Genomic DNA, 27,886 nt, shown 5'->3' with positions numbered 1-27,886 from the left:
TCTTTTGTAGCCCTGAAACTTAACAGGAGGTCTGCCAACTGACCCTTGGAGTCCACTTGTTTTTCCTAGATACAAGTGGGAGAAGATCCAGTCATTCATGTCTCTTCATGGGTCTCTACTCCAGGTGCAGTCCTTCCACAGATCTATTGATTTTCCTAAAAGCTACCCAGAGATGCCACATTTATGCCTCACACTAGCTTGTGGGTATGAGAGACTTCTGGCCCCTCCATGACCAATAGGGAGACGTTCCCAAGGGTAGCACTATCCACTACTATGGCATAACCTTTCTACCACTGTGCAGAGCTGGTGTGCCCACTCAAGGGGTGTGGCCAGGGAAACAAGCAACCGCTCTTCTGTGGTCACTTCAAATCAGCTCTGGAGGCAGTCTCGGTTGAAGTGGTCCATCCCTAACTGGGGGAGCAAAGAAAGGCCCTGCACAAGTGTCAGCTACCATTTGCCTGGGACATAGTAGGCTTCCTTACGGTCCATCAAGTTCCTTGGGCACTGCCCAGGGGGTTTGTCTATCAGATGAACAGAGACAATTCCCACAAGCAAGGCCTATGTCCTGCTCTGTGAGCTGATTTCACACCTCATCCAGGTGGTTATTCAGCTGCCAGGTGACAATTGGGGGAAACGGTTGGAACAATGCAGGCTTAGCCACACGTGTCCCAACAATGCAGGTGCAACCACGCTTGCCTTAACCATGCATATGCCTTAACCACGCATATTTGTGGTTAAGGCAGTGTGCGGTCTAGCTGCTGGAATGGACGGGCTGAAGAAGGAAGAGGAAGGATCGGGAAGAACGCAGTGAGGTGAGTGGGGCTGGGCTTTTAAGGGTTGGGGTAGTTTTCAGGGCTAGGGGTCGGGTTGTTTTCATGGCCGGGGGAGGTGGGGGCATTTTTTAGGCTCGGGAGTGTTATGATTATAGTTATTTGTCCCTCTTAGGACACCGTTCTGTTTTGCCTTGTAGTGTCTCTGTGCGGACACCATACCATCAGTGAGGTCACCAGCTGTGAACTGTCACGATGACAGTTGACAGCTGATCCCCGAACTGACTGGATGTGCGTAAGCTCCGAACTCTGTAGGAGCCTGTTTTGGCGTAATTAATTAAAGAACTCACTTAAACCTCTATTCGCACTGGAGTAGGAGGAATAAAAGTATACAATGTAATTAACAAAAAGATTAGAGCAGAAAATGAAGGTGATATGTTTACTAACGTCATAGATGAGCTCAACACATATTACAAACCAACAGTTTGCGTTGGAGTAGATCGTTACAAATTCTTCCATAGGAAGCAAGGAGAAAATGAATCAATTGATGATTACGTATCTGCACTGAAAAATTTTGTGATAAATTGTCATTTTGGAGCACTTCATGACGAACTTATAAGGGATCAAATAGTGATGCAGGGTTCAAACTCTAACATCCAAGACAATTTGTGGGCCAAGGGCGAATACCCTCTGCAAAACATAATAGACATTGCAAGAAAAGCCGAGCTCACTGGACGTTGTGCTAAAGCAGTCCTATCGGAGAATAAAGAGAAGAAGGAAGGAGACACGGTAAGCAGGGTGTCAGACAGGAAGAACTACAACAAGCAGAATTGGAATCAGAGAAACTACAAAACAACATACAAGAGAAATGAAACAAAGAACTGGGGGAATTGTTACAGATGTTTCAGAGCATCACACATGGCTAATGACCCTAAATGCCCCGCACGTGAAGTGAAGTGTACACATTGTGGTGTAAAAGGACATTTCGTCAAAGCTTGTAATAAAAGGAGGCCACAAATGGTGAAAGTAGTAGAGGGTAATGAAAATTAATATTGAGTACGAACCTGACAATGACGACATTAACATATTTATAATTAACATCGATGAAGAACAAAGCAACGACGTCAACGAAATTAGCGCAACTAAGTCAATTACAAAGACAAGAAAACCTATATGCTGCATGTCAATAGGAGGCGTGGAAATTTACATCGTTGCAGACTCTGGATCACCTTATACAATAGTTAACGAGGGAGTCTGGAGGGAAAGATTTGAACCAAGAATCGGAGGAAACCTTGAAAAACCTGACATAAAAATCAGATCGTTCACCGGAGAGCCCATTGATGTTTGTGGCTACAAAATATTTAACTTTATATACAAGGGTCGTGAGTCAGAAGGTAATCTTTATGTTTCAAAAGTGGGGCCATCGGTACTAGGATGGATGGATCAAGGAAATCTGGGTATCATCCTAGACCCCAGCAAAATTGAACCCGTGTTGAGTTTGTATGAAAACAAAGACTATGATGAATCTCTACTAAAAAAAATTCCAAAAGTATTTAGTGGAGATGTGGGAGTGTTAAAATGATATCAACATAGGATCAAACTTAAACCAGTGACAACTCCTGTGGTACACAAGGCGAGGATCATCCCGTTTGCAGTAAAAGACGAAGTAAAGACCCAATTAAACCAACTTATGGTAGAAGGGATAATAAAAAAGGTGGATGCATCCGAATGGGTCGCACCACTTGTCGTAGCAAAACGGCTCAATGGCAAGTTGAGACTCTGTGTAGACCTACGCGATCTGAACCAGAACATTATAGTGGAACAATATCCACTACCTAAAATTAATGAAATGCTGGCTACCACAAAGGGCATTAAGTAGTTTTCAACAATCGACTTAAAATCAGCATATCACCAGGTACCACTGCATCGTGATAGCAAGTCACTGACAACATTCATGACACCATTTGGGTGTTTTAGGTTTACACGTGTACCTTTCGGCTAGGCCTCAGAAGCCGCAATGTTCCAAAGACTCATGAATAACATCTTCGAGGGAGTGCCGGGAATTCTACTCTTCCAAGACGACATCCTAATTATGGGCAAATCTAAGGAAGAGCATGACTGCAGGGTAGAACAAGTGTTAGTAATTCTTAACAGAAAAGTTTTGACTGCAGAGCATTCCAAATGCAAGTTTGCAAGCAATTCAGTCAGCTATCTTGGTCACCAAATAACTGGCGAAGGTATCAGCCCAAAAAAAGAACTCATACAGGCCATAAAAGACTCACCTGTGCCTGCAAACAAAGATGAACTGAGATCCTTCTTGGGATTGGTGGAGTTTTTCTCTAAATTCATCAAAAAATTTTCACTAAAGACATACGCCCTAAGACAGCAGCTAAAACTTAAGAACAAATTTGAATGGACTGATGAATGCCAAGGAGCCTTTCAGAATTTAAAAGCAGAAATGTGCACAGCCTTACCCCTCCATGGTTACGACCCTTCTCTACAAAACTTTGTTACAACAGACGCTAGAAACAAGGGGTTAGGCGCCATACTCACACAAAAGGACACCAAGGGAGTAGAATACACGGCTACCTTTGCCTCACGCTCGCTGAAGAAGAAACATTTTCGGTAATAGAACGTGAGGTGCTAGCTTGTGTGTGGGCCCTGGAACACTTCAGGCAATACATTTTGGACAGAATGGTGAATTTGTGCACTGATCACAAGCCCTTGACAAAAGTGCTTACAACGAAAGGTTTGTACACAGCTGCGCCAAGACTAGCTAGGCTATCTGTACGCTATCTGTACGTTTGATTATGTGTACACCGTCCAGTATGTCCCAGGTGCAAAAAACGTTGTTGCAGACTATCTAAGCAGAATGCCCATCACAACATCCGGAAGTATCGACTTCAACAAAATGGATGAGTCTTGTATAGCAAATGTTCTCGAAAACTCCTGTGGTATCACAAAGGAAGAGTGTTTTTTTGAGCCAAATAAGGACGACATCATTTGTCTAGTTAAAAAAAACATGACTGAGTTGTGGACAGACAAAAATAAATTACCAGGATCCCTAAAGCACTTCTGAGAAGTGAAAGACAAATTATAACTATAAAACGGATTCCTATTGAGAAGTGGAAGATTTGTACCACCAAAGGAAATAGGAACAAATATACTTAAGTTATGCCATGTTATGCCATGAAGGTCACCTGAGAATTGCAAAGACTAAGAGCAGGATCAAGAACATGTATTGTTGGCCAGGTGTCAGCCTTGACGTAGAGAGAACAGTAAGGAACTGCAAATTGTGCATGGACTCTGACAAAACACAGGTGACGTTTAGACCACCTCTGCATCCCATTCCCTGCCCTTCGATGCCATGGGAGAGAATAGGTATCGACATAATGGGACCCTTGTCAGATGATCTGGAACAATGGTATGTGATTGTTATTATTGATCACTTCACCAAGTGGCCGGAAGTAAAAATTATTAGCAAACCTGATACACTAAATGTAGTCAAATTCATGGACGAAACCTTTGCTCGTGAAGGTCTCCCCAAACTGATAGTAAGTGACAATGGGGCGCAATTCACGTCAGAAATATTCAAGGATTATATATTCAGGCACAATATCCAACATAAAACTACGTCAGTTTACCATCCAGCTGGTAATGGTGCTATAGAAAGATTCAACCGAGTCTTAAAAGGCATAATACAACTCGCAAACAGCAGCAATCTCAACTGGAAACAAGAGATATTCAAGACCGTGTGGGCGTACAGAATCATGCCCAAGTCCTTTTGAACTAATGCATGGCAGAACACCTCTTTCTAAGGACAATGTGAGGTGGGTTACGGCAGCAAAAAGAGTACACTGGTCTTCGCAACAAGTCAAAGAAAGACTCACGCAGGCCCAGCTCAAGAACAAGAAAATCTATAACAACAAGCATGGGTGTAAATTTGTGGAACTCAAGGTGGGAGACATTGTGAAGGTAAGGAAGAGTGGACACATTGGTAAGGTGTACTGTAATTTCGCACTCTTGAGTGACGGTAGGACTTTTCAGCCCTTTCTGCATACAAACATCCCGTAAAGAACATGGATGACGCCATGCCCATGGAGATCATGAGAAGCTCTCAAGAGACACCTAAAAGCAACAAGACACCACTCTGTTTCTCAGACTCCGAGTTCAACTATGAGTTTCCTGCACCGTCTACCATGACAGGAAGCAACATCTTGCGATCCGTCTATACACCTGCAAACACATCAACCAATCAGACTAGCGCGGAGAGAGTTAGACGTATGTTGCCACCTATGCCTTTACGTGACACATCACAACAGGTTAGCAGGAGCCGAGCAGGAAGGTTGTTAGGTCCACCTGCAAAACTAAAAGACTATGTTTGTGAATAGTCCTCACTGAACGCATTGCTTGTATCCCCCTTTACCTTTTTATTTCCCTCCTTTTCCCTATTTGTAAAGGGGGAAGATGTGTTAAGATTATAGTTATTTGTCCCTCTTAGGACACCATTCTGTTTTGCCTTGTAGTGTCCCTGTGCGGACACCATACCATCAGTGAGGTCCCCAGCTGTGAACTGTCACGATGACAGTTGACAGCAGATCGCCGAACTGACTGGATGTGCGCAAGCTCCGAAATCTGTAGGAGCCTGTGTTGGCGTAATTAATTAAAGAACTCACTTAAACCTCTATTCGCATTGGAGTTCTTCACAGGGAGGTCCGGGTAGTTTTTAGGGTTCAGGGGGGTCAGGGTAGTATTTAGGCTCAGGATGGGGTCAATGTAGTTTTTAGGGCTGGGTTTCAGGGTCGTTTTTAGAGCTCAGGGGACGTTGGGGTAGCTTTAGGGCACAGTGGGGGGTATGGGTAGTTTTTAGAGTTTATGGGGAGGTTCAGAGTAGTTTTTAGGGCTTGGGGGAGGGGGTTGTTTATCAGGAGGGTTGGGGGTAGTTTTAGGTCTTAGGCTTGGGGAGGGGGTTGTTTTTCGGGAGGGTTGGGGGTCATTTTAGGTCTCAGGGCAGGGGCTTGTTGGCCATTTTAGGGCTCAGAGTGGGAGCACGGATTGGGATACCTTTTAGGTCTTAAGGAGGCAGGGAAAAATTGAGTGCTTGGGGGTAAGGGGTTGGTTTTCAGGAGGAAGGGGGGTAGTTTTAGGTCTCACGGGTGGAAGGGTTGGGGGGGTTACACACACCTTATAAGTCGTAACCATGCATTTGTCTTTGCCATACTTGCCTTAACAATGCATATTTCATTGCAAAGGCATGCATGGTAAAGACATACGCGTGGTTAAGACCTTGTGGAACTGACAAACATGGTAATTACATGCGTGGTTCTGCAACACAACCGACAATTGGCGCTCCTCCAAATGGAGCTCCAGAGACATTAGGCAGTGAAAATGTAACTTCTCAAAGAACCTTTGCCTTAATAGTTGTTATAACATCGATTTTACAATTAATTTGGATTTGGAATAACTATTAAAGACTCTTTGAATTACATTTTTATATGTTTCCTAACCAAAACTATCATTATTAAACATAGTAATGTAACCCATTGTTTTTCCCTGGAACAGCTACCCTTATTACAGTGAAAATAGCTTTTGAAGTGTTTTCACTATAAGTGCATATTGAATATTACCCTTTTACATCTCCTTTCTTCAAATACTATGCACCCTACTTTACAGGCAGTAATGCCTACTTAAGGGTCACTTTTTTTTTAAAGCTTTTTTTTCTAAGTAATCACAGATCCATGATACAAAAAACAATATACCGATAATTCAGGAGCAATAAATAGTAATATTCAATAGTATTTAGCAATAGATACATTAAAAAAGCGTTTGTTACCATAAAATACGAATATTCTAGGGTAAAAAGTCCAATTTTTCATATCTGAGCTAATTCTGATACTTCTAAAATCTATAATGGTCTTTACAAAAGGGATATCCAGTTAGTTCTTCATTTTCACAGGTTAGTTTATATAAATCTATTACTCCCCATCTTTCCCTCTATTCTTGTACTGTTTACTCTTCCCCCCAGATTTCTACTAATGTGTGGGCAGTCCCTACTCTAAGAGACTAACTGCTTCCTTTTCTTTGGTCTGTCTCATTTCATCTACCCATTGGTGGAAATTGGGGGGGGTCCGGTAATCTCCATTTTTGTAAAATCAGGGACTTCGCTACCAAAGAAGCTATGAAAACAAGTTGCTTCTGTCGGACTGATAAATTTAAATTGGAGAGCCCCAATAGGATAGTCAAAGGATGGGGGATTAAGTCTATGGTATGTTTCACATTAATCCACTGAATAAACCTCGTCAGTACTCTGTCAACTCTGGACAAGAAAAACAGACATGGGACCAATCCCATTTTAGAAAGTTGCATCTAAAGCATTTGGATGATACTGATGGGATATTTTGGGGAAGTTTGTCGGGGGTATAGTATAGCTGCCATTTGGAAAAAAAGGCCATGTGTTGAAAATTTGCCCAGTGTATGGATTTATTAGACCATACATTATAATCCTTACATAGTGCTGCATCTATCTGACGTCCCGTAGTCTCTTGTATTTTTAAAAGAGTATTGGGAACTATTTCTTCATAAATTTGTTGCAGCAGTATGCAATACCAGTTCCCTATCCCCTTCAGTTCTTTTACATAAAATGCATAACTAATAGCCTCGGAGATTGGGCCGTCTGGAAGTTGTAATTTTCTAATCAGATTGGAAGTCTGTAGATATGAATTGAAAACGCTAGGGACGACAATTCTTCCTATCTGCCCCCTTTAACTTGTTCCAAGGACTCCAGTTTACCCTGAACCACGAAGTCCCTTATATGATGGATTCCTAGCCCTTCCCAGTTGCTTAACATCTGCCGATCTAACAATAAACCTAAATCCCTACAATGTCTTATCTTCATATCTGGATGGATAGATGTAAACCTAAATTCATTCTTTGAGTAAACCGATCTAGGATTATACGCTGAGTCTTATATCTATTATGCTTGGGTAATCTAGGAATCTTGATGAAGGATTTTAACTGAATATTAGTTTGTAATAGCATTTTCTGAAGATACCAATTAAACCCAAAATCATGCGGTGAATCCATGGGCCCACACCAGTCCATAAAAGCAGCCTGAAATTATTTTTTAATATGGTGGAGCCTTAACCCACCTTCTTTCTAACTCAACTGTTATTTTTTTAGTTGGGCATGTGGTTTCTTCCCTAGCCAAATAAATGTACATAACATTTGCTCTATTTCCAAAAAATAGATCAGAGGAACTTTGGTGAGAACATTTAAAAAAACAATAACGGGAGTATCATCATTTTTATCAAGGTGATTCTCCCAATTATGGAAAGGGGTAGCGTTTTCCAATTACTTAAGATTATTTTTTGTTTTTTTAAGGGTCGAAACATAATTAAGTGAAAAAGTTGCAAAAAATCATGGAAAATCCATTTGCCTAAATAAGGAAATGGATTAGCCTTTGCAATCTGTACCCGAAGTTCCCTAGGTAAAACCTGATTGGGACAGTTGAATAGTAAAATCTCAGATTTATTATTATTGATCTTATATCCTCCTGGATCCGAAAAAGTTCTAATTAATTCGAAGTTTCATTGAATATTTACAAAATCTGCTTCCAGATAAAGAATTAGGTCTGCGGCAAATAATCTAAGTTTAGGCGTCCCTACTACTGGTGTTATATTTAAGGGTTTCTGGCGCATCAGGGAAGTAAGTGGCTCTATGAATGGAGCAAATAGGACAGGGGACATCGGACACCCCTGTTGAGTCCCTCTCAAGATCTTAACTGTCCCTGCAACATGTACCCCTCCAGGGGTATTTTTAATGGCTTCCGTAACCTCAATTTCAGAAATTGGCTCCATAACCTTGGCTTTTTGGAAACAGTTTAGTGTGGGCAGCTCCTTTGTACTGAGGAATTTATTAACCCTTCAGCCGATGTCAATATGGGGCCAGAGTACAATTTAATATAATATGATAGGAAGACCTTATCTATTTCTGCTATTTGATGTACATCTTGACCTTTCTCCTCATCAAAAATAAATGTAATAGCAGCATTATTATTTTTTTACAGACCATGCCAAGAATTTGTCTGTGTGTTCACTCTCCTCATACCATTTTTGTAAGCATGTCTTTTGGTTAACTATTGCCTGATGTTCGTAGAAGTCTCTAGAGTTCTGTCTGGCCCTTTTTAAGCTAGATGCTGTTGACTCCAAATGAACCACGGAATGAAGTTTGCTTGCCTGATCTAAATTTTGTTGTAGTAGTCTAGCCCTTTCCTTTCTCTCTTTGATAATACTCGCCTTTCATGTAATCACCTCTCCTCTAATGCAGGAATCCCATACTGAAAAAGGGCAGTGCTCTCCCCAAGTTTCAATGGGCAAAATCCGTAAGTAATTTTTAGATCTTTTTTATCCAGCCATTATCAGTCAACAAAGTTTTATCCAACGTCCACCTCGGTCTCTACCTTTTATTCTAATCTCTATCACTGGGACCGAATGGTCCAAAAATGGATTAGGAGTAATAAAGGACTTCCCCTTTTTGCATTCGTGTGGGATCAAAAAAATCAATTCTAGATGCTGAGTTATGTCTTTTTGAAAAGCAAGTGAACTCTCATAACGGGATGCTGAATCCTCCATGGATCAACTAATTCAAAATCTCTAATAATGTTCCTCGGATATATACCAGTTAGTGGTTTGTTTGGTAACTTTTTTCTACGAGAGGAGTCTAATTCTAGGTTCTGGATACAATTAAAATCTCCTCCTATAATTATAAGCCCATGTAATGGAGTTAGTAGATTAGCCAATTTTTCTCAAATTGATGTCTCATCTTCTATGGGACCATACTAGCTAACTAAATGAAGAGTCTGGCTAGCATGTCACTCATAGACTAGAAAGCTACCCCCGATAGTAACAGGTAAGTAATATTGCAACCCCCGTAACTGCAGCATCAGCTGAAGCCCAAAAATCCTGCTTTATAAACCTCGGACATTTAGACAGAGACCTTTATTAAGTGAGTTTCCTGTAGTAGAATTACTTGTGGTTGTCTTGTCATTAGCCACTGGAGTGTTGCTCTCAGTTTGGTTTGATTATTACCCGTATTAATATTACATGATGCTATCCATAATATCAGATTCTCAACAATTAGCAACGTCTATCTCCTTCTGGCTTTCCACAATCAGGCCACTCCACCCCTCCCATATCATCTCTTCCTCTACTATCATATTGGATTCTACTATATCCAATCCTCCATCTTTGCAAAATGCTCCTATCTTGGTCTGTGATCACCATTTTCTTTTTTTTTATCCTCCCACCTCGTAGTGACCCCATATCCTCCCCCTTCCCTTGGATTGAGCCCCTACCTGTCATGAGCCCCTCCTCCCCTCTGCCCTTAAACAACACCCCCACCTCTCCCCTTTACCCTTACAACTGTACCTTGGTATGGTACTTAGAACTCCCTCTGGAGGAGACAAGCAGAACAGCCTACCTTCCCAAAATTAACCTGGGATGGAAAAGTAAAAAAAAGAGCAAGCCTTGATTTTAAAACTTAGCAAACCATATTACCATCCTTTTCCTATCATTATGTCTATTTTTTCCTGTTTCCCCATTCTTGTTTAATTAGGAGCAGGAAGTCTTTAGCCCGTTTGACTGATTGGAAGATGTGTGATCGACTTTTATGCAAGACTTTTAGCTTGGATTGTTGTATGATACCAGCAGGAGCATTATAGCCTTTGAATTCATCAATCATTCCAATAAAATCTTTACGTCTTCGTGCTGCCAAAGTTGACATATCTGAGTATTTTCTGAATAAAAAATTGTCCGGGCAGTAAAGGACTGCCTTTGAATTGCTTGAGACAGAATTTGTAATTTGATTCTGATATCTCCGAAGATAACCAGGATTGTTGTTTGATACTTTGGGTTTACAGGATGAATCAGTGGTACTTGATGAGCTCTATTGATGGTCAGATCACCAATATCTTTCCCTTTTTCTGGGAGAACAATTTTTCGCACCAACTCCGTTATTAACTGTGCTGGTGACTGCCCTGCTTCATGATCTTCAGGCATACCAGTAAACCTTAGATTAGTACGTCGAGCGTGGTTTTCAACATCATCCAATTTCAATGGCAGATCTTCAAGCTCCGTTTGCAGGTTAGTCAAATTGCTTCCTTGATCATTACCATTTAATTCTCAAGAGGATACCTTCTGTTCTACCTGTGTCAAATGAGTCAAGAGTTGATGAAAGTTCACATTGAGCTGACCAAGTTGCTCGCTGGTTTGGCGATATGCGTATTCTTGGGAAAGTTTCATTTCACGAAGCTCACATAGCATCTGATTTAATGTTGTCTCGACAGTGGTAGTTGGAACCGTATATACTGATGTTTCCACTTCTTCCTCTATGATTTCCGATGGAATCGTATCGCGTATTGATACTTTTTCATTCGCAAATGCAATGTCTACACCGCCATCAAATCCCAATTGAGTGCTGGCTTGCTCTGGTGGATTGATCTTTTGTATCCCCTTAGCCCCTCACAAGGAAAAAAGAGGATATGCCGGTTTCCCAGATTCCTAGGGAGTCTCTTCTGGACAGGCCACCGCTGAATCTGTAGGCGACTTAGTAGGATCCACTCCCATCTTGGTTACACCCTAATCTATGTTCCTTATTGTTGGATCCATCCTGTTTTTTCTAGCTTCTGTGGATTTAAATCCCACTCTGTAGAGGGGATGGAGTTGAATGGTTGGAAAAGCGAGATTCATTCTCTTCACTTTGCTTTCGTTGGTGGGGTTTCTTCCTTGTGACACTTTTTTTGCTGCTGATGTATCCCTAGATATACGCTTCTTTGGGGGTTCGCTTTGTGGTTTAGGCTATTATCAATGTTTTTCGTGATTTTTAGCACAGTGATGCCGGAGTTATCACAAGACGACAAAAAGTCACATCTGCAGTGGGGGGACCGCTTCTACGATCAACCTGTTTTCCCTTCTCTCAAGTGGGAGCCTAAATCTCTTCCCCAAACTCCTTCAAAGACCCTGTTTCCAGCCCTTCTGACTGTTGTAATTGTCTGGCCCAGCTTAATAACAAATCTATATCAATCTGTGCTTGGCTAGAGCAGTTCTTATATGCAAATGCCTAGTCCTTTAGTCCTCCAGGATCCAGTCTGTTCCCTTCAAAGATCCTCTCCAATATTTGCTGTCAGAATTACTTTGGTCCCATTAGCCTGGATGCCCACGTTCCAACCTCAGGTTTATATATTGGGGTATGAAAAAGAGACATAAATCTCAGGCGACTGCTTGAAGAAGAAACAAACTGACCGGCAGATCCTCTGAGCTGGCATGCTTCTTATTATCTTGCCTTTTCAGATGTCTTGTAATGAAGGTCTTGCAGCCACAGCGCCAACCAAATCAGAGAAGGGGAGGCCAAAAGACCAAATGGCCACCATAAGCCCCGGTAATCACTAGAAACGTTCAGGCCCTTTCTATTTACCTCCTGCTTCAAGCGTCCAAGCGGTAGTTTCTGCATTTGTAGTTCACAGGCTGAAGCAGGATTACATGTCTGCTATCTCCAACAGGAAGAACACAGTAGTGACTGCGGCCCCTCTTGTCTGTGTCTGCGTCTGGACTTCCAGCATCCAAGCATTGGTTTCCACCCTCGTTGTGCATGGGCCGAAAACAGGGTTATAGCTCCTGCTATCTCCGAAAATGGATGAACAATGACTGCGTCCCTCCAGCGGGCTGCTGGTTACAGGTATCCTTCCGGTACAGTTAAAGTGCGGTAACACGTATCCTAATCTCCCGACACTGCCATCCACATTGCTATCCACTCCTTGACTCTTTACGCCCCCACCAGAAGACGGCTCAGCCATGGAGCATGAAAGGAGCTTTTGAAGTTTTTTCAATGTAAGTGCATAGTGAACATTAAACTTTTACATCTCCTGTCTTCAAATACTATGTACCCTAATTTACAGGCAGTAAGGCCTACTTAGGAGTGATTTATCAATATTTAAAAGGAAGGTGTAGGCCTAACAAAAGAGGTTATTTTGAGAAGTCCAATTTGCAGTTTAAAACTGCCACAGCTAGACTACAAGAATAGGCCTGCAGTCATGTTAGCACTGTCAATATAGCCAGTGGCACAAAGGTATCATTATTCACTGGTGAATTACTACTATCACCCCATAACAATTTGCATAGGAGCCTTCTATGTGTTCTTTTGATTGAAAAAAATACACTTTTAATTTGTTTATGCATTTCATCCCTATTGTGTGAAATTGGATTGTTGGCGGCAAGGCTGGACTGGATGTAGTGGGCACCGAGCATTTTCTCGGTGGTTCAGAAGCATGGGGGGGCCGGTTTTTGGCCCATGGTGGATGGTTTTGTTACTGGGGGCTGGTTTTGCAGCAGTGCTGCAATATTGGCCCATGTAACAAAAGCGGCAGCGGTGCTTGACACTAGCACTCTGTGGGCCGGCATTTCTCAGTAGCACCCCCTGGGGGTAGTCAAACGGAATTGCCAGAGCTGCGCTTTCTGTTCACAGTCCAGCCGTGGTTGTTGGCTGAGGGGGTGTGAGCTCTTCTCAAGCATCTGCCACGGTCCTTGTCAGGGCAAACCACAAAAAGTCACTAAATTATCCTGTGCTTAACCTTCTGGTAGCTCGGCACAAAAGAAGGCATGTTTAACTTAGAATCAATGTGTTAAGTATGTATGCAGCCCTTAAAAAGTAATAAAGTAAAAACACAACATAAGAAAAATCCCACAACAATGTGGGGAAATTGAGCAAAAGGTAATAAATTATCTGTGACCAAAATGATGTTTTGTTAATAATATCGCCAAACTGAGGGTATCTGGTCACACAGGACATGCACATATTTACAAGTTCAGGCTGATGCGATGGAGCACAGACTGGGCACAGGACAGCCCACGGAGGATTGTACCTTATGACTTTGGTGCACGATCTGCATGGCCATGCTTTGCGTCGCCCGGCATTGGTGAGGCTTTATTGGCTTTGCATAACTCTGCATCACTTTCAATGAGCTGTGCAGCTAGGCTTTCTGGGGCGTTGATCATGCAGCGTTGGTTCCGGTAAAGCTGACAGCTGTGCAGCAGGGCTTTGCATCACTCGTTGTGGATTCCAATGAGGCTGGCAGCTGTGCGCTGAGGCTTTGTGCAGATTTGCATTGCTTGTGATGAAGCTTGAAGCTGTATGGCACAGATTTGATTTGCTTCACTTTGTGTTGGATTTGGTGAAACCTTCAGTTAGGCCAGGAGGAGACTCTCTGATACCAACTGAGGGCCCTGGACCTGGGGAGGCACCACTTGGTGATCAGGAGAGGCCAGCAGGACTCGGGCAGGTCCAATTGGAGGGTCCGGGTGTCCATTGCAGCTTAGCTTGGCAGTTGCAATGAGGCCTCTGGAACTTCTTGTGTGCCTGTAACTGACCCTTGGAGTCACTCAGCCTGGAATGAAGGTAGCAGGTTCAGTCTTACTTTTCAGCAAAAAGGGCAGGCCTCTAGCAGCAGTGCCTCCTTCTCCTGTAGTATCCACAGCTGCAAGGGTGTGTTGAAGAGTGGGTTGGAGAGTCTCCTTTGTACACTTTAAAGTGGGAGGTGCTTCTGAAATTTTCCCCCTACAGAGGTGTCTGGAACTTCCTGCCTCCCTGCAATTGTCTCAGTCTGTCTGGGTGCACAATAGGCTAGTGTGAAGTCCTTTGTGGGTGAGCTGAGCCAGTGCCTTTGGAATGCAAGTGTGGTAAGTGACAGCTCCACCCCCCCACCATCCTGCCAGAGAGGGCCCATCCTGTCAACGCTAGGGGTGGGAGGAACTCGCGGAGTTTTGCTCACAGGAATTCCACAGAGTTACATAAAAACTCTGTGAGATTACATGGAGTTCCACCCATCCCTACAGTGCAGATGGGAATGCAGGCTCTGCATCGCGAAGGGATGTCACTGGAGTTATTAGGTCTAATGAAAACTGTTCATATGCAGCCTGGGATCCTCCTGTCTTGCTGCAGAGTAAGGAGAACGGAAGTCCAACAGGCTCTGATGTGACGAGTGCTCGCAACACTCCTCTCGCTGCTGACAGGGAGCCTCAGGATGCTTCAGAGTGTATTACTTACCACAGAACAAACATGTTATAGCAGAGCATCATTGCTGACATTGACTTGACACTGATGTCAGTTATACTAATAATTGGATTAGCACACTCTACCAAAGACACAGCCTCATGGCACTGGACGAATACCATTGGCACACATTGTGCAAACCTCTGAGTTGAGGTGGACTGCGAAAACGAGATGGACTGGAACGCTTGAATCAATCTGACCCTATGATAATGACAATGGATACATTCAATTCTATTGTTTTTGCACTGCCTGTGCAGTTACATACCGGGAACAAGCAACTGATAGCAGTATACCCGCACTTACATAGTTTGCGATTTAATGGAATTTAATAATATTTATGTCCCATTTTATCATCTTATCCACCCAGAAAGAATCCCACAATCATGCTCTTTCTGCTTGATCATCGTTGTATCATAACATATTTTGGATTATGCTTACCTTTATCTGTTTACATTTTCACCCACAATGCATGAGGCACAAAAGTCAATTGCCAGGGCATAATTTACAGTTACAGTGATCTCCCTTTCTGCACTCAATTTATATGGATTAAGAATAACAGTTTTGAGTAATTAATTTCACATTGGATAAACATTAAGCTTTATTGGAGTTCTTTTCCTAACATGAAATAGATCCAGCCAGGCTTAGGCAAACATAACTGACAGCAGTGACAGCTTTATCAGGCACCCCAAACAAACTAAAACAATATGGAGAAAAAAAATTCTCATATCATTTGCACTCATCACCAACTCTAAAGTTCGCAGCCTGAAAGGCACAAGAAAAGAGAAACTCCCACGCCAGATGCTCACTCAAGATTCTGCATGTAACCTTTTCCACTTTAATAAAAATATTTTAAAAATTGCAAAGACAACCACTGGTGCCATTCTTTTTCCGATTTCAAGCGCGCAAGATGGGGGAGTGGAAGTTACTGTATCATGTAAATATCATTCTCCCACAAATCAGAATGTCCTCTTTGCACAAGGCTTATAATTAATCCCTAGTTTATAATCAAGGCCTAAAATGGGGAAAAGATATACCGTACGTGTAAAATTCCTGCCATGAACTATCATCTGGGCATAGTGACATTACCTTAATCTTTTCTCGTGTGTAGGGATCAAAATGCCCCACAAATACAGGAACTGAAACTTCGCTCTTTACATTAAAACTAAAAGGACATGGTCAAAATGTAGTCCTGTGGCTCACCTGCGCCCCGCAGCGCAGTCGTGGGTCTCACAAGCCCTCTCCTCAATCATTCCATTTGTCCCCCGAGGAGCCCTCCTTCCCCCAGCCCTGGGATCACAAGCAACAATGGCTGGGACCCCCCCACACATGTGTCCTGCCAGTGACAGTCCCCCTGTAGGCCAGCACATTGGGATGCCAGGCTTTTGCTTCCCTTCTTGGCATTATTGCTGAGGTACCCAGAACCACAATACTGACAACCCTCCGTCCACACACCTACCCAGCATCAAAGCGACTTCAGAGAGAAAGAGAAACCTCACTAGCCAATAAGGATGGGCAGGAAAATGTATTTGAAATGTTAAGTCACAGTGACAGCCACCTTAGAGTCAGGCTCAACAAGGGAAAATTTGAGGTTAGGGAGTACCGTATATACGTTTGTGCATGCTACTGTTATATTACTCACCCGCATGTTTGTAAACTCACGTGCACTCCCAAGATAGTATTGGGCGGCAAGAGTCTAGTCACTTTACCTTGCTGGTTATGTCTATGAGGAGGCACAGACCCATTCCTTGCATTTTGTAAGCACACATGCACTCGTCAGGAGGCATTGATCTAGTTGTTGAGGTAAGGCTGGATGGTAAACTCCACCACGTGGCAGTTGGTGCAGGAGTGTAGTCTACTGCCCACCCCTAGCCAACACTAAACTATTTACTGTGGCACTGTCTCAGAGCAAGGCACAAAGACCAGCTGCCAACTACACAAATTAAGATGTTTATTTTCATTGGAAAGTTGTAGCTTTTAAAAATGTGGTATTATTTCAAAAGATTTCTTATTAGCGTTTGATGCGTGTTCTCTTTTTGCCACGCATATAAGTGCTTCAATTAAAGCCACCAATTGTCCATAGTAGACTCTGTTCACTCTACCACAGATCATGCTAAGAATGCCCACTTCATTATTAGCCTCCAATTTCAAAATCAGTCACATGTTCAGACAATTTTAATATTTTTATTATTACATTTTGCTTTTTTATGTATATAGACTTCATTAAGTTTCTATTATTTAATTGTGTGAGCTGCCGCGGACCTCGGTGGGCCCACGAATCACAGGTTAAGAAACTCTGATCTAGGACAATGCAAGACATGTGAAAATGACACATTTCATACTCCAAGCTAATATTTTATAGATGCAATCGGTCAATAACACATACTCAAGAGCTTGGGGTTCATATCAGTTGCCAAATCTTTCATTATCCATAGAACTACCAATTGGTAAATGCTTCTTTTTCAGTTTCAAAAGTACAAAGGTAATTATTGCTTCTTGGCCCTGGTAAATATCTGATTAGATGAATACTTAGCATAAAGTATAAATAATAAATCAACAACAGCAAAAGAGTGAATCAGTAAGGCTGACAGGAAGTTATTATTACCTCACCAACGAGGAAACTATGGGGCTTATTTACAAGCCCCTTGTGCCACTGGTGCATCACGTTGCATGACACACCGGTGCCGCAACCTGCTGCATGATATTTACAAGCACACATAAATCCTACCTGCGTGGCTTTGCGTGTGCTTGTAAATATCGCCCCTTTTCGCGCAACACTTTGTGTGTTAGGTGCATGACATGGGAGTTGCTGTGGGTGTTCCCAAGCAAAACACCCATGTCCAGTGATGCATTTCCTGATTTACGAGCGATTGTAAACCTGGATATGCATCAGAATACTATGCCATCCGAGGGGTGTCGTAGCGAGGCGCAACGAGGAGAAATGTTTATATTTCTCCACGTTTTTTTCCTCTTTCAAAGCGTGCTGCATTCTCAGCATGCATTGGAAGAGGGAATAACCTCAATTGATTGTTTTTGTGCAGGAAGGTGCCCCTACCTGCACAAAAACATCCTCCCCATGAAGCAGGAATCCTTCCACCATGGTGCAAGGGTGCCTGCGCCGGCACATGGCAGCTGTTTGTGCGCCAGCGCTGGGAAAAGCACAGAGATGCAATATATTGTTGTAAATATGTCGCATCCCTGTGCTTCGAAAGTAACTCAGCGCAGAGCAACAAAATGACTTGCGGCACAGTGCTGCATTAGTTTCTCATAAATAGGGCCCTATATCTTTGCCACGGTGAGCAAGATTCAAACTTGTAGGTCTGGCCCAAAAATTCTTCCAAGAGGCTGCCACGGTGGCAAAATGCGATCATAAACAGAAAGCCATCACATTATTTACCTCATTTGAAGTGGAACTCTTAGTTGTACCAAAGCCACAATTCATTTATAGAGAGGCATTCAAGGGTCTTACTGCCACAGTTACGTTCACAGTCCCAATTAGCTCTTCACTTGCAATCCCGGAAGTGCTAAAGGACTGGGTGGTATATTCACAAGAACATGTGCTAAACATCACCAAACAATGTTAACATAACTTTTCACATTGCAGCCTATCGCAGGAAATTAACCTTGTGTCAACGTGGAATTCACAACAAGGTGGTACCATGCGATTATCTGCCAAAACCGCTGACAATGTCCGCGATACAACCACCTCGATGGAGATAAAAACACAAACCACAACACAAAAATACCTGCGATGGGCCAAAGCGTGATGAGGAAATCAGTGATAAGCAGCGCCAGGCCTGCAACACACATCTGGCAGGTGGGAAAAATCACCATAAAAGTAGAAAAAACACCCAAACACAAACTGAGCAACACCCAAGCACCATGGAGGTAGCCGGAGCAGGCGCAGAGGACGAGCGCAACCCCACAAGCCCCCCGGATTACCAGCCCAGAACCTCGGGGACAGGGAAGGGCAACGACAAGAAGGAGGGGAAGACAAAGTGCAGTCCGCAGGCAAACAGGATCATAGTCATGGAGATGATAGAACACCATCAACAACTGTTCGTCACCTCCAACGTGTCACTGGGCACCAAAACTGGAATATGGCGGGACATCATGGACAAGGTGAATGCCGTCGGAGAGCACAAGAAGACAATGGACGAGGTCAAGAGGCGATGGAATGACATCAAGCGAAAGACCAAGGAGAAACTCGCAGCCAACCAGAAGGCAGCAATGCAGACTGGATGTGAGGGCCCAGCGCCACAGCTTGTGATGGATGACATGGAGGAGCTGGTGTCGACAGTCATCAGTGTGGATACTGTGGCCGGAGTCGGGGGACTGGACACTGCTCGACAGGACACAACACAACTGCAACGGGGTGAGTGACCACCAGGTACTGGGGGGAGGGGTGGAGATGGGCACGATGGCACATATGCACAATCAAGCAGAGCACAGTTCACACCCTCAATGACTCTGGGTCATCGCCCAGATCTATAGACTGCCACAATGTACAATGCCATGCTGTCTGAATGTCAACATGTAACATGCGGCTACATGCATGTGGACACATTGCAATACACCATCTCCCCTTCACACTGCAGGGCCACCATCAACACCCCCTGCAGAGCTGTCCCAGCCACTCTTCACTGATGATGAGGAGGACAACCCCAGCATTGACGCACAAGCCCTCCTAGACATCATTGACATCATCCGCGTCTCACCTCCAGGATCATGGCTGCCCAGCTGCATCGAGGAAACCCCACCCACCACCCAAACCACCACGCAGGAGGCAACCACGGCCCAGCAGTCTCCCAAGACCCCCAGGAACAACACACAGCCTTGCAATGCCATGTGCTGGAGGGCTAGAGGGAGACGGCTGAGCAGGTGCGGGTGAGGTTCAACCTCATGGCTACCAAACTGGACGCCATCCATGGGTGTCTAGGCCCGCTCCATGGTCTCCAACGAGCCCTGACTGACATCGCTGGAGTCATGAGGCGGAAAGAAGAACACCTGTCCGCTCAGAGGGGCTCCAGCGATACCAGCCGTGAGCTGGCACACATGAGGAGGCTCATGGAGGACATGGTGCAGATGGAGGCAGAAAGGATGGCAGCCACCGCTGCACACCAGCGAAATGTAGCTGGGATCTACCATGCCCTGCAGATCATCATCATGGCATTGCTGCCACCAGGTGTGGCGATGATGAATGCTGCTGCCCCACACCATCCACATCTCCGCCCCCTGGTGTGCCATTGCCTCACAGTGTGGCAGACGTATCCACTCCGGCACCTGATGTGTCAGTGGCACACAGTGCCTCAGCCGGTACTGCAACACCCACAGGTGGGGAAGAGCACACATCCAGGGATGAGGACGTGGATGGGTTTGTGATCAGGAGGCACTAGCATTCATTTCCGCCACCTGGCCTGTTTCTGCTTGGTACCGCACATGGCCCCATAACCTTCCACTAACCCCTGATACACTCCAATGCACTCACCTTGGGCAGCGACATGGACAGCCATATACTGTTTGATGACCAATGACACAGCGACCAGACTGAAGACTGCACCCTTCCTCTTCCGCAGTAATTGCCATCCCTGGATGGACTCTGGCTGGCCCTCCACTGGCCGATATTGTGTAGTGTGGTCAGCATTGCCCTGTACTACTCCAGCTGCAGAACTGCACTGGATGTGCAATAAACATCCAGTGACGTACTGCTGTGTTATGTCTTTCATCATTCACGTATGAATGTGTGGATGAATGTAGGGACAGTGAGTTCCCTTGCGTCAATGATGCTCATTCTGTGGGATGCCAGTCAGAGTGTTGTACATTGCATATTGTGTACCTGGTGCCGTGGACACTACAGCAGGGACACACGCATCAGTTACTTCCATGTCCGGACATGAACTGAACCACACCCAGAGCCCACGAGCCATTGTTGCAAGCCCTGTGCTAGTCCAACGTATGGCAGGCCAGACCACTCCACTTATGCTCCGAGGGGGGGCCCTCATTGCTACCCGTCTCAGGCATACTCACTGGTGCAAGTCACTGGTCTAGTTGTCAGCATGTCACAGCCACTCCCTGAGGGCAGGTTTGCACGCACACCACACCCATCCGGCACAGGCATCACAGTCCATATGACTCCGCTAACATAAGAAGCCGACAACGTCACATTTCCCTCTGCCGGTGGTGACTGGATGACGGACGCTCCACGGTTTTCAATCATAAAGGGCCCATGAGTTGTTGCGCACAGGGTTAGTGGCACCCAAGGCCTTGCGGCCGTCACGGGCCTACCACCACGTGGCACTGACTGGGGTTGCACAGAGTTAGTGGCACCTGGAGCATTGTGGCTGGCACAGGCACCCCGCCATGGGACGGTGACTTTGGGTGCACTGAGGTAGGGGCACCTTAAGCTGCTGAACGGGTGTGCAGCCTGCGATGATGCTCCGTCCTGGCGGTCCGGACAGCTAAGGTTTTGTGTGCCCTGCTGGACCACAGTGTAGGCCAGAGCCAGTGGGCAGCGAGGGCCTACCGCCACGTGGCGTTGCTTCTGGGATCCCAGAGATAGTGGCACCTATTGGGCTGAGCGGTGTGCAGCCTGCGATGAGGCCACATGTACTGGTATGTCCTCTGCCATGGAGTAATCTAGACCCAGCACCAAACGTGAGACCTGGTGGCCTGTGGAGCGGGGCTGCATCGTGTGGAGGGTGCCATGTCTGCGGGCCCACGGCTTGTGGCTTGCAGTGGCACGTAGTGGGACCTCCTGTCTGCATGCCGGTGGCGGAAGGTGAGCATTGAGGCCTGGGTGTGCATGGGCGGGCATGCTCCAATTGGGTGGCAGGAGGGGCTGGGGTGCCTCAGCCTGGGTGTGCATGGGCGGGCAGGCGATGTTGTATTGTGCAATTGTGTGTACTGTGCCAATCATGTATCTGGACTCTGTTTCAGATGACGGGTCTGTCTCAGATGTGTGACCTGGTGAACTGCTATACATACCGGCAAGTGGCGGTAGCAGGTGAGCAGTGTGGCCTGGGTGATCAGGGGCCGCATTCTCTCTCTCTCTCTCTCTCTCTTCTTCTCTCTCTCCCCCTCTCTTCTTCTCCCTCTCCCCTCTCTTCTTCTTTCTCTCTCTGGCCCTCTCTTCTTTTCTCTCTCTCCCCCTCTCTTCTTCTCTCTGTCCCCCTCTCTTATTCTCTCTCTCCCCCTCTCTTCTTCTCTCTCTCTCTCCCTTCTCTTCTTCTCTCTCTCTCTCCCTCTCCCTTCTTATCTCTCTCTACCCCTCTCTTCCTCTCTCTCCTTCGCTCTCTCTCTGTCCTTTGATGTGCGCAGGACACACCTTCCCATCAGGATTTTTGTCTTGCAGGCTTTGACCTACGGATTGTCCCGAGGGGAGCCGCCATGTGTCTTCATTTCATTTCAGTGTTCATGTTAATAAATTTTCATTTGTTGCTTCGAAAGTGAATGTGTGATGCTCATTTTTGTGATGACACATGCATGTCACCAGTTGTGATTGTGCGACATCATGCGGATTATTTTGTACATGTTTAGGTGTAGCTGATGAGGCATGTCTTTGGTGGGGGGGGGGGGTGCCGGGGAAGGGGGGTCCTGGGGTTGGTGGCGTCTGGTGTTGTTGCCCTTTCGGCCCTCCGGGCTGCATGTTCAGTTGCCCGGGTGCATTTGTTGTTCATCAGGCGTGGCTGTGGGCTGGTCTCCCTTTTGTGGTGCAGGCTGTGGTCCGACTTTGCACCAGGTCAGAGCAGGTGTTACTTTCCTGCAACTAATGCACCTTGTCGCCTGTTTTGTGTTCTTATCGCAGGTCTGGCTGGTCGTTGTAAATGTTTTGCGGCTGCTATCGCGGGTATACTGGTGCTGTGGGCTGTTGACACCAGCTTGTGATTGGGGCGATAAGTTTATCACAACTTTGGCTGCGATAAAGTGCTGTTGACTCAGCTATAGTTCCTTGTGAATATGCCCCTATGTTTTCCTTTTCCACAATTTAGGAACTTCAACAGTTCAGTGGTGGCAAATGCGTGTAATGGTAATGATGGCCTCATTGAGGCACCCAATGATAAAAAATCCAATCCGGGTTTTCAGCATGACCAACATATATCAAAGTAATCCCCAGAGAAAATTCCCTGTTATTTTTAACTCATATAAATTCAGTTTGAAAACCTGAGGCATTTTACTCTTCGGTGGGTCTGAAATCCTTACTCTGATGAATGTGCGCACACTCGCTCTTAGAGGATCAATTTAATAATGTATAGAGCAGGCCGGTTTTACATAAAGAATTATTCAGGCTATTCACTTTTGTTGATGCCCTATATGTTGTATACTTGAGTGAGACAAGTGAGACAAATTACTACAATTATCAACCTTTTTCTTAAAAGTTATGACTCACCTCAAATACAACTGCGTGCTTCAGCTTTGTTTTGTAATCCAATTAGGTTTTTTCATACAGAACCCGCAAAGAAACCACAGACATGCATCTGAAAGGGGTGTGATTAATGCGAACACGGCATGACAATGCCTACAAACACAGCACGACGTTCCGAGCAAGTTCATCAGCTTACCTGTCATATTGCAGTACACAAGGAACGGTCCCAGGGGCCCACTGCCATCCGAATCGATATAATAGACGCCTGAAGCACTCCCTTTGTGCTTATAAGCTTCGCACGACTGCTCGTAGATGGCTGCAAGAGAACCGTTTAGATCGTCAGTGGAATGGCTTTATTGTGTTTTTTATTTGTGTTCAAGGGGAATCGTTTTCTGCGTGCCACCGCAGCATGGCGCATCTATTTCCATTTGTTCAGAATAATCTAGAATGTATGTTGTCAGAGACAAAGGTCTGTGGCCAATTCCAAGTGTCAAAATAATAGAGGGTTTGAGGCAATGTGGGCAAATACATGTGGAAAGCAATTACTTAATGGAGAAGGAAAAAACGGGGAACATAGAGACGAGTTGTTACTTTTGGTATAGCCAAGTCATGTCTAATCTCTGTCCTGGGAAACCTTTATAATATGAATGTCACCTGACATAAAACAACAGCTCCGGGGCTTTCCTTGCAGAGCTTGACATTAAAGCACAGGAGCAGAACCTGTGTATGTGTAGTTTTCATTGTGCTACCTTTCCAAGGGCATCCTCAGACAATAATATATATCGCCCCGCAAAAATGTGTGTTGTCAGTTCTCCCTACAGAGTGACAATTGTCAGACTCATCCTAGCATTCGGCCGGCTTATTTAATCATTAATGGTCCAATGAATATCTGTTAAAGGATCTGTGTCGCGCTTCTTTCTATTACTACTCTGGGATTCATTCTTCCGTCCTCCACACAAATATAAAGCCATTAATCCAGTAAGGGTCAGTGCATGTTATGTGACCAAACTGTATTTAAGAGATTCATCTATCAAGGCACATTTCAACTCATTCAAACTACTGGATTCCGGTGTTTTAAATGCAGGGGAAGAGCAAATCGAACATGGTTACATAGATATAACATCACCAGATAAATGCAGAATCAGTTTTTTTTTTATTAAAATACCTTTTGCCATTTTATATTTAAAGCAACATTTATGTCATACAGTAAAGAAATGCTGGGAATCACTTAAACATAATATGGATGTAGAAATTCTGGAGAATAAGAAGTGACAATGATACAACTTGAAGAGAGAGGCAGAACAAACCTTCATCTCGCAAATACAAATATGTGAATAACGAATAAGTATACAGTTAGGAGCCTTATAACAGATGAGCAGAATTCTGCCCAGCATTTCTCATTCTAGAGCTATTGATACTGGGCACTGCCACTCCTTCATAAACACTACAGAGTATAGGAATTTGGCTATCTTTGTGGCAATTAGAGTTTCCACACTTATTCACTCAATTTTTTCCCTGCATTTGACCAGAGATATAGGCCGATTTTAAGGAACGAAGTCTCCTGGTAAAATACTCTGAACAACTGAGTTACCATAGATAGTGTAGTACCCTAAAGACCAGTAAAAGCTGTCATCTCCTGAATTGGAATTACCACAGGACTGCAATCATAATGAGACCACTAGGGCCTTAGTTACAAAGTTTAAACGTTTGTGTAAGTTTACTATTTTTTTGGGTATATTCAAATAACAAGTTTCAATTTACTAATGGAAGTTTCAGAACTGCAGAGACTCCACAGTGGAAGTGAAGAACTTCATACATAAAAAGGAAAGTAAACATATACCTGTGTAAATCAGACACTTTGGGACTGGTTACGTTGTGTTTGGAAACGGCCCTGACCCTCGGTCAGAGCTGTTTCCTACCGCACCATAATCAGTCGGCTTGATTCCTTTCCGACCAACCCATTTCGATGGTGTTGGTCGGAAAGGAATCAGACCAGTCATTCCTACTGCCTTCCGACGGGCTCTGAGAGCCCGTCCGCCATTCGAAATCCCAAAGGTGGCTCTTTCCGTGAGAGGGATTACAATGTTGGATTCCGACAGCCTTTCTGTGCTGGCCTTAATGACACAGAAAGGCTGTCCGAAGTTGACTTTGGACCCCAGCAGGGACCCCATGGGTGCACGTCCTCCGTTTGGTGGCTGAGGGGGCACCTATGCTGCCCAATGTTGATCCCTGCCATGGGGTGCAGGGATGAATTGCACCTCTTCTTTTACAATGAGAGCATGCATTCTGGTCGGAATGCATGCTCCCATTTAAAGAATAGGAGTGCGACCGAAGACTGTTCGGTCACATCCTAATTCGTCGGTCGTGACTGCCGACAGGAGGTCGGGTGGTACAATGACTGAAATGATTTTGGGTGGACTTAAGTCTGCCCGACATTGTAATTAGGCCCAAAGTGTGTTTACTTTCCCCTGACATGGAGGAATAAGAGGACAGAAACAGCATCAAGTAGCAAATTCACAAATTTCATACCAGTGCATTTTACCAGGAATATAAGAAGCTGCTAGATAATCCCAGGATAATAATTGGTGTACAACATGACTTGTGCAAACATCTGTGAATCAGCACTTAATGAGCACTATCACCCTGTAGAAAGCTTACAAAGTTCTGATTGATAATAGGTGAAGCAAGGTCTATTATCCTAGAGTAGACTCTAGGCATCCCACTCCTTTTTGGTTGACCGTTTACTACACACTTGTCGTGAAAAGCACGTACACCTTCAAGATATACACGGGAACCCACTACTGCAATCATGTGAGCTAGAATATGGAGGCTCTCTTTGTTTCTTTTCAGCACCTACATCGAGAACAGATAGATTAATGAACACTCAAACAAGCGGTCACCTAGGGAATCTCATCCTCATTATGTGAGAACGTAGTGGAGGCAGGCAGTATTGATGTACATAGTTGGGCTGGGTTCCATAGAAATCTGTTCATTCTGGTATATTGTGATATCTTATGCTGATATATGTGGAACTCTAGTCCATTCCATCTCTTCGTGAAGAAGAATCAAATTCCTTTTGCTCACTTGGAAAATGCACAGGTCTCATTATGAAGGTGCTTGCCATTCGAAGGCATTCATTGGCCAGCTCTGGCTTAATGAAGTAACCTTTCTTCTAATCGCTGCTGATTTTGTCTTGACAAATCTTCCTTGATTTCAAGCAATACTGTTACTTAAATCTGCCCAGTGTAGAAATATTTGCCCTTGGGTAGATAACATTAGGGCTCTGCCAGCGAGAGGAAGAGCAATTACCCGGGATGTCATTCAAAAACATGGTTTTCAACAATGCGCATCGATCCGCAGGGCCAATTCTTCCTATCTGTCAATCTTAGGGTTGCCCCAAATGAATCTCTTTAAAAAGATCCTAATAATAATGCCAAGTGTTTAAAGAACTGCCCCAGCCACAGGTGTAACTCGTTATATATATATACATATATATATATATTACCTACTGGCGGTCGCCAGTAGGTAGTTATAGTTAGGACCACGTTTCCATAGGAAAACCTCAACATTCTATTTTGAATAACTTTGGCGCCGGTCGACGAATCCTCGCGAATTTCTCAAAATAGGTGGGGCGCTACGCTCCGCTCCTACCCTGAAAGTCTCGGGGGGATCCGTCAAGCGGGGGCTGAGATAAAAGGGGGGTCCCAAAACGCGTTTTTCCCATGCATTTTTCCATAGGACCTTTAGAACGAGCTACAGCCCGAACGGCTGAACAGAATTACTCAAAATTTGGCAGAGAGGTAGTCCCTAGGTCAAGGAAGTGCCTTTTGTAGGTTTGGTGTAAATCTGTTCAGTAGATTCTGAGAAAATAGCCTTTAAATCAATATATATATCTGAGCCCGCTTACGGTACGCTTACCGTACGCTTACGGTAAGCGTACGGTGGCGTGCGCGAGCGCGATTCTGATTGGCTCTTAGATCTTAGTAAACATTCGAATCGGCCGAAACCAGGAAGCGGCGGCCGCCATTTTCTGTGTTTCACTCTGAAAAAAAAAGAGTGAAAACAAGAAAAGGGGGCAATGAGGAGAGTTACAGACCCCCTTACATTTGTGAGGGGGTCAAAGAAGGACTGTAAAGTACAAAACAAACATTTACTGATTTTAAAAAAAATCGCGGGGTACGCGTACGGTAAGCTCAACGTACGCGTACGGTAGAAAAAAAATAAAATAAAAGAAATGAAATGCAGATTTAAGAGTTTAGATATTAGGGGGCTCTAAAAAGAGCCGTTGTGTTTATGAAGTGATTTTTTAGTGGTACCTACAAGTAAGTACCGATGCAGAGTCTAAGGTTCAAGAGGAAGACTCTGTTCCCTTCATCATTGAAGTGCACACCATCTCCTCTATAAATGTCTTGCATGTCGTAACGCAAGTTGTTGTGGTAAATGGAACCCATACCATAGTCACGGAGGAAAGCAGAAACAGATTTGTTGACGTGCTTTCTTGCTTTGTCAATCTGCGGACAGAAATGATTGGACCAGTTCCATTTTTGCCTTTGGCATATGTTAGAAAACACAAAGGCAGTTTTAGGGAAAAGTGAAAACAGTTGTGCAAAGGTGTCCTTCATAAGCATTTCCAGACCTACCCCAGTCAAAGTGCCTA

General features: G+C 44.4%; 1 protein-coding gene across 2 annotated transcripts in view; it reads right to left on the bottom strand.

Annotated features, from left to right (window-relative positions):
• CNTNAP4 (contactin associated protein family member 4) overlaps nucleotides 1-27,886 on the bottom strand; it is a 1,754,782-nt gene that overhangs the window by 422,889 nt on the left and 1,304,007 nt on the right. For both annotated transcript variants that reach the window (XM_085632834.1, XM_085632836.1), the window contains exon 12: nucleotides 23,426-23,545. In XM_085632834.1, coding sequence (XP_085488960.1) covers nucleotides 23,426-23,545 — 120 coding nt within the window. The remainder of the gene's footprint in view (nucleotides 1-23,425; nucleotides 23,546-27,886) is intronic.

This window comes from Triturus cristatus, chromosome 2_1 (assembly GCF_964204655.1).
Source record: "Triturus cristatus chromosome 2_1, aTriCri1.1, whole genome shotgun sequence".
Lineage (NCBI taxonomy): Eukaryota > Metazoa > Chordata > Amphibia > Caudata > Salamandridae > Triturus > Triturus cristatus.
This window is presented reverse-complemented; position numbering and strand designations above follow the sequence as displayed.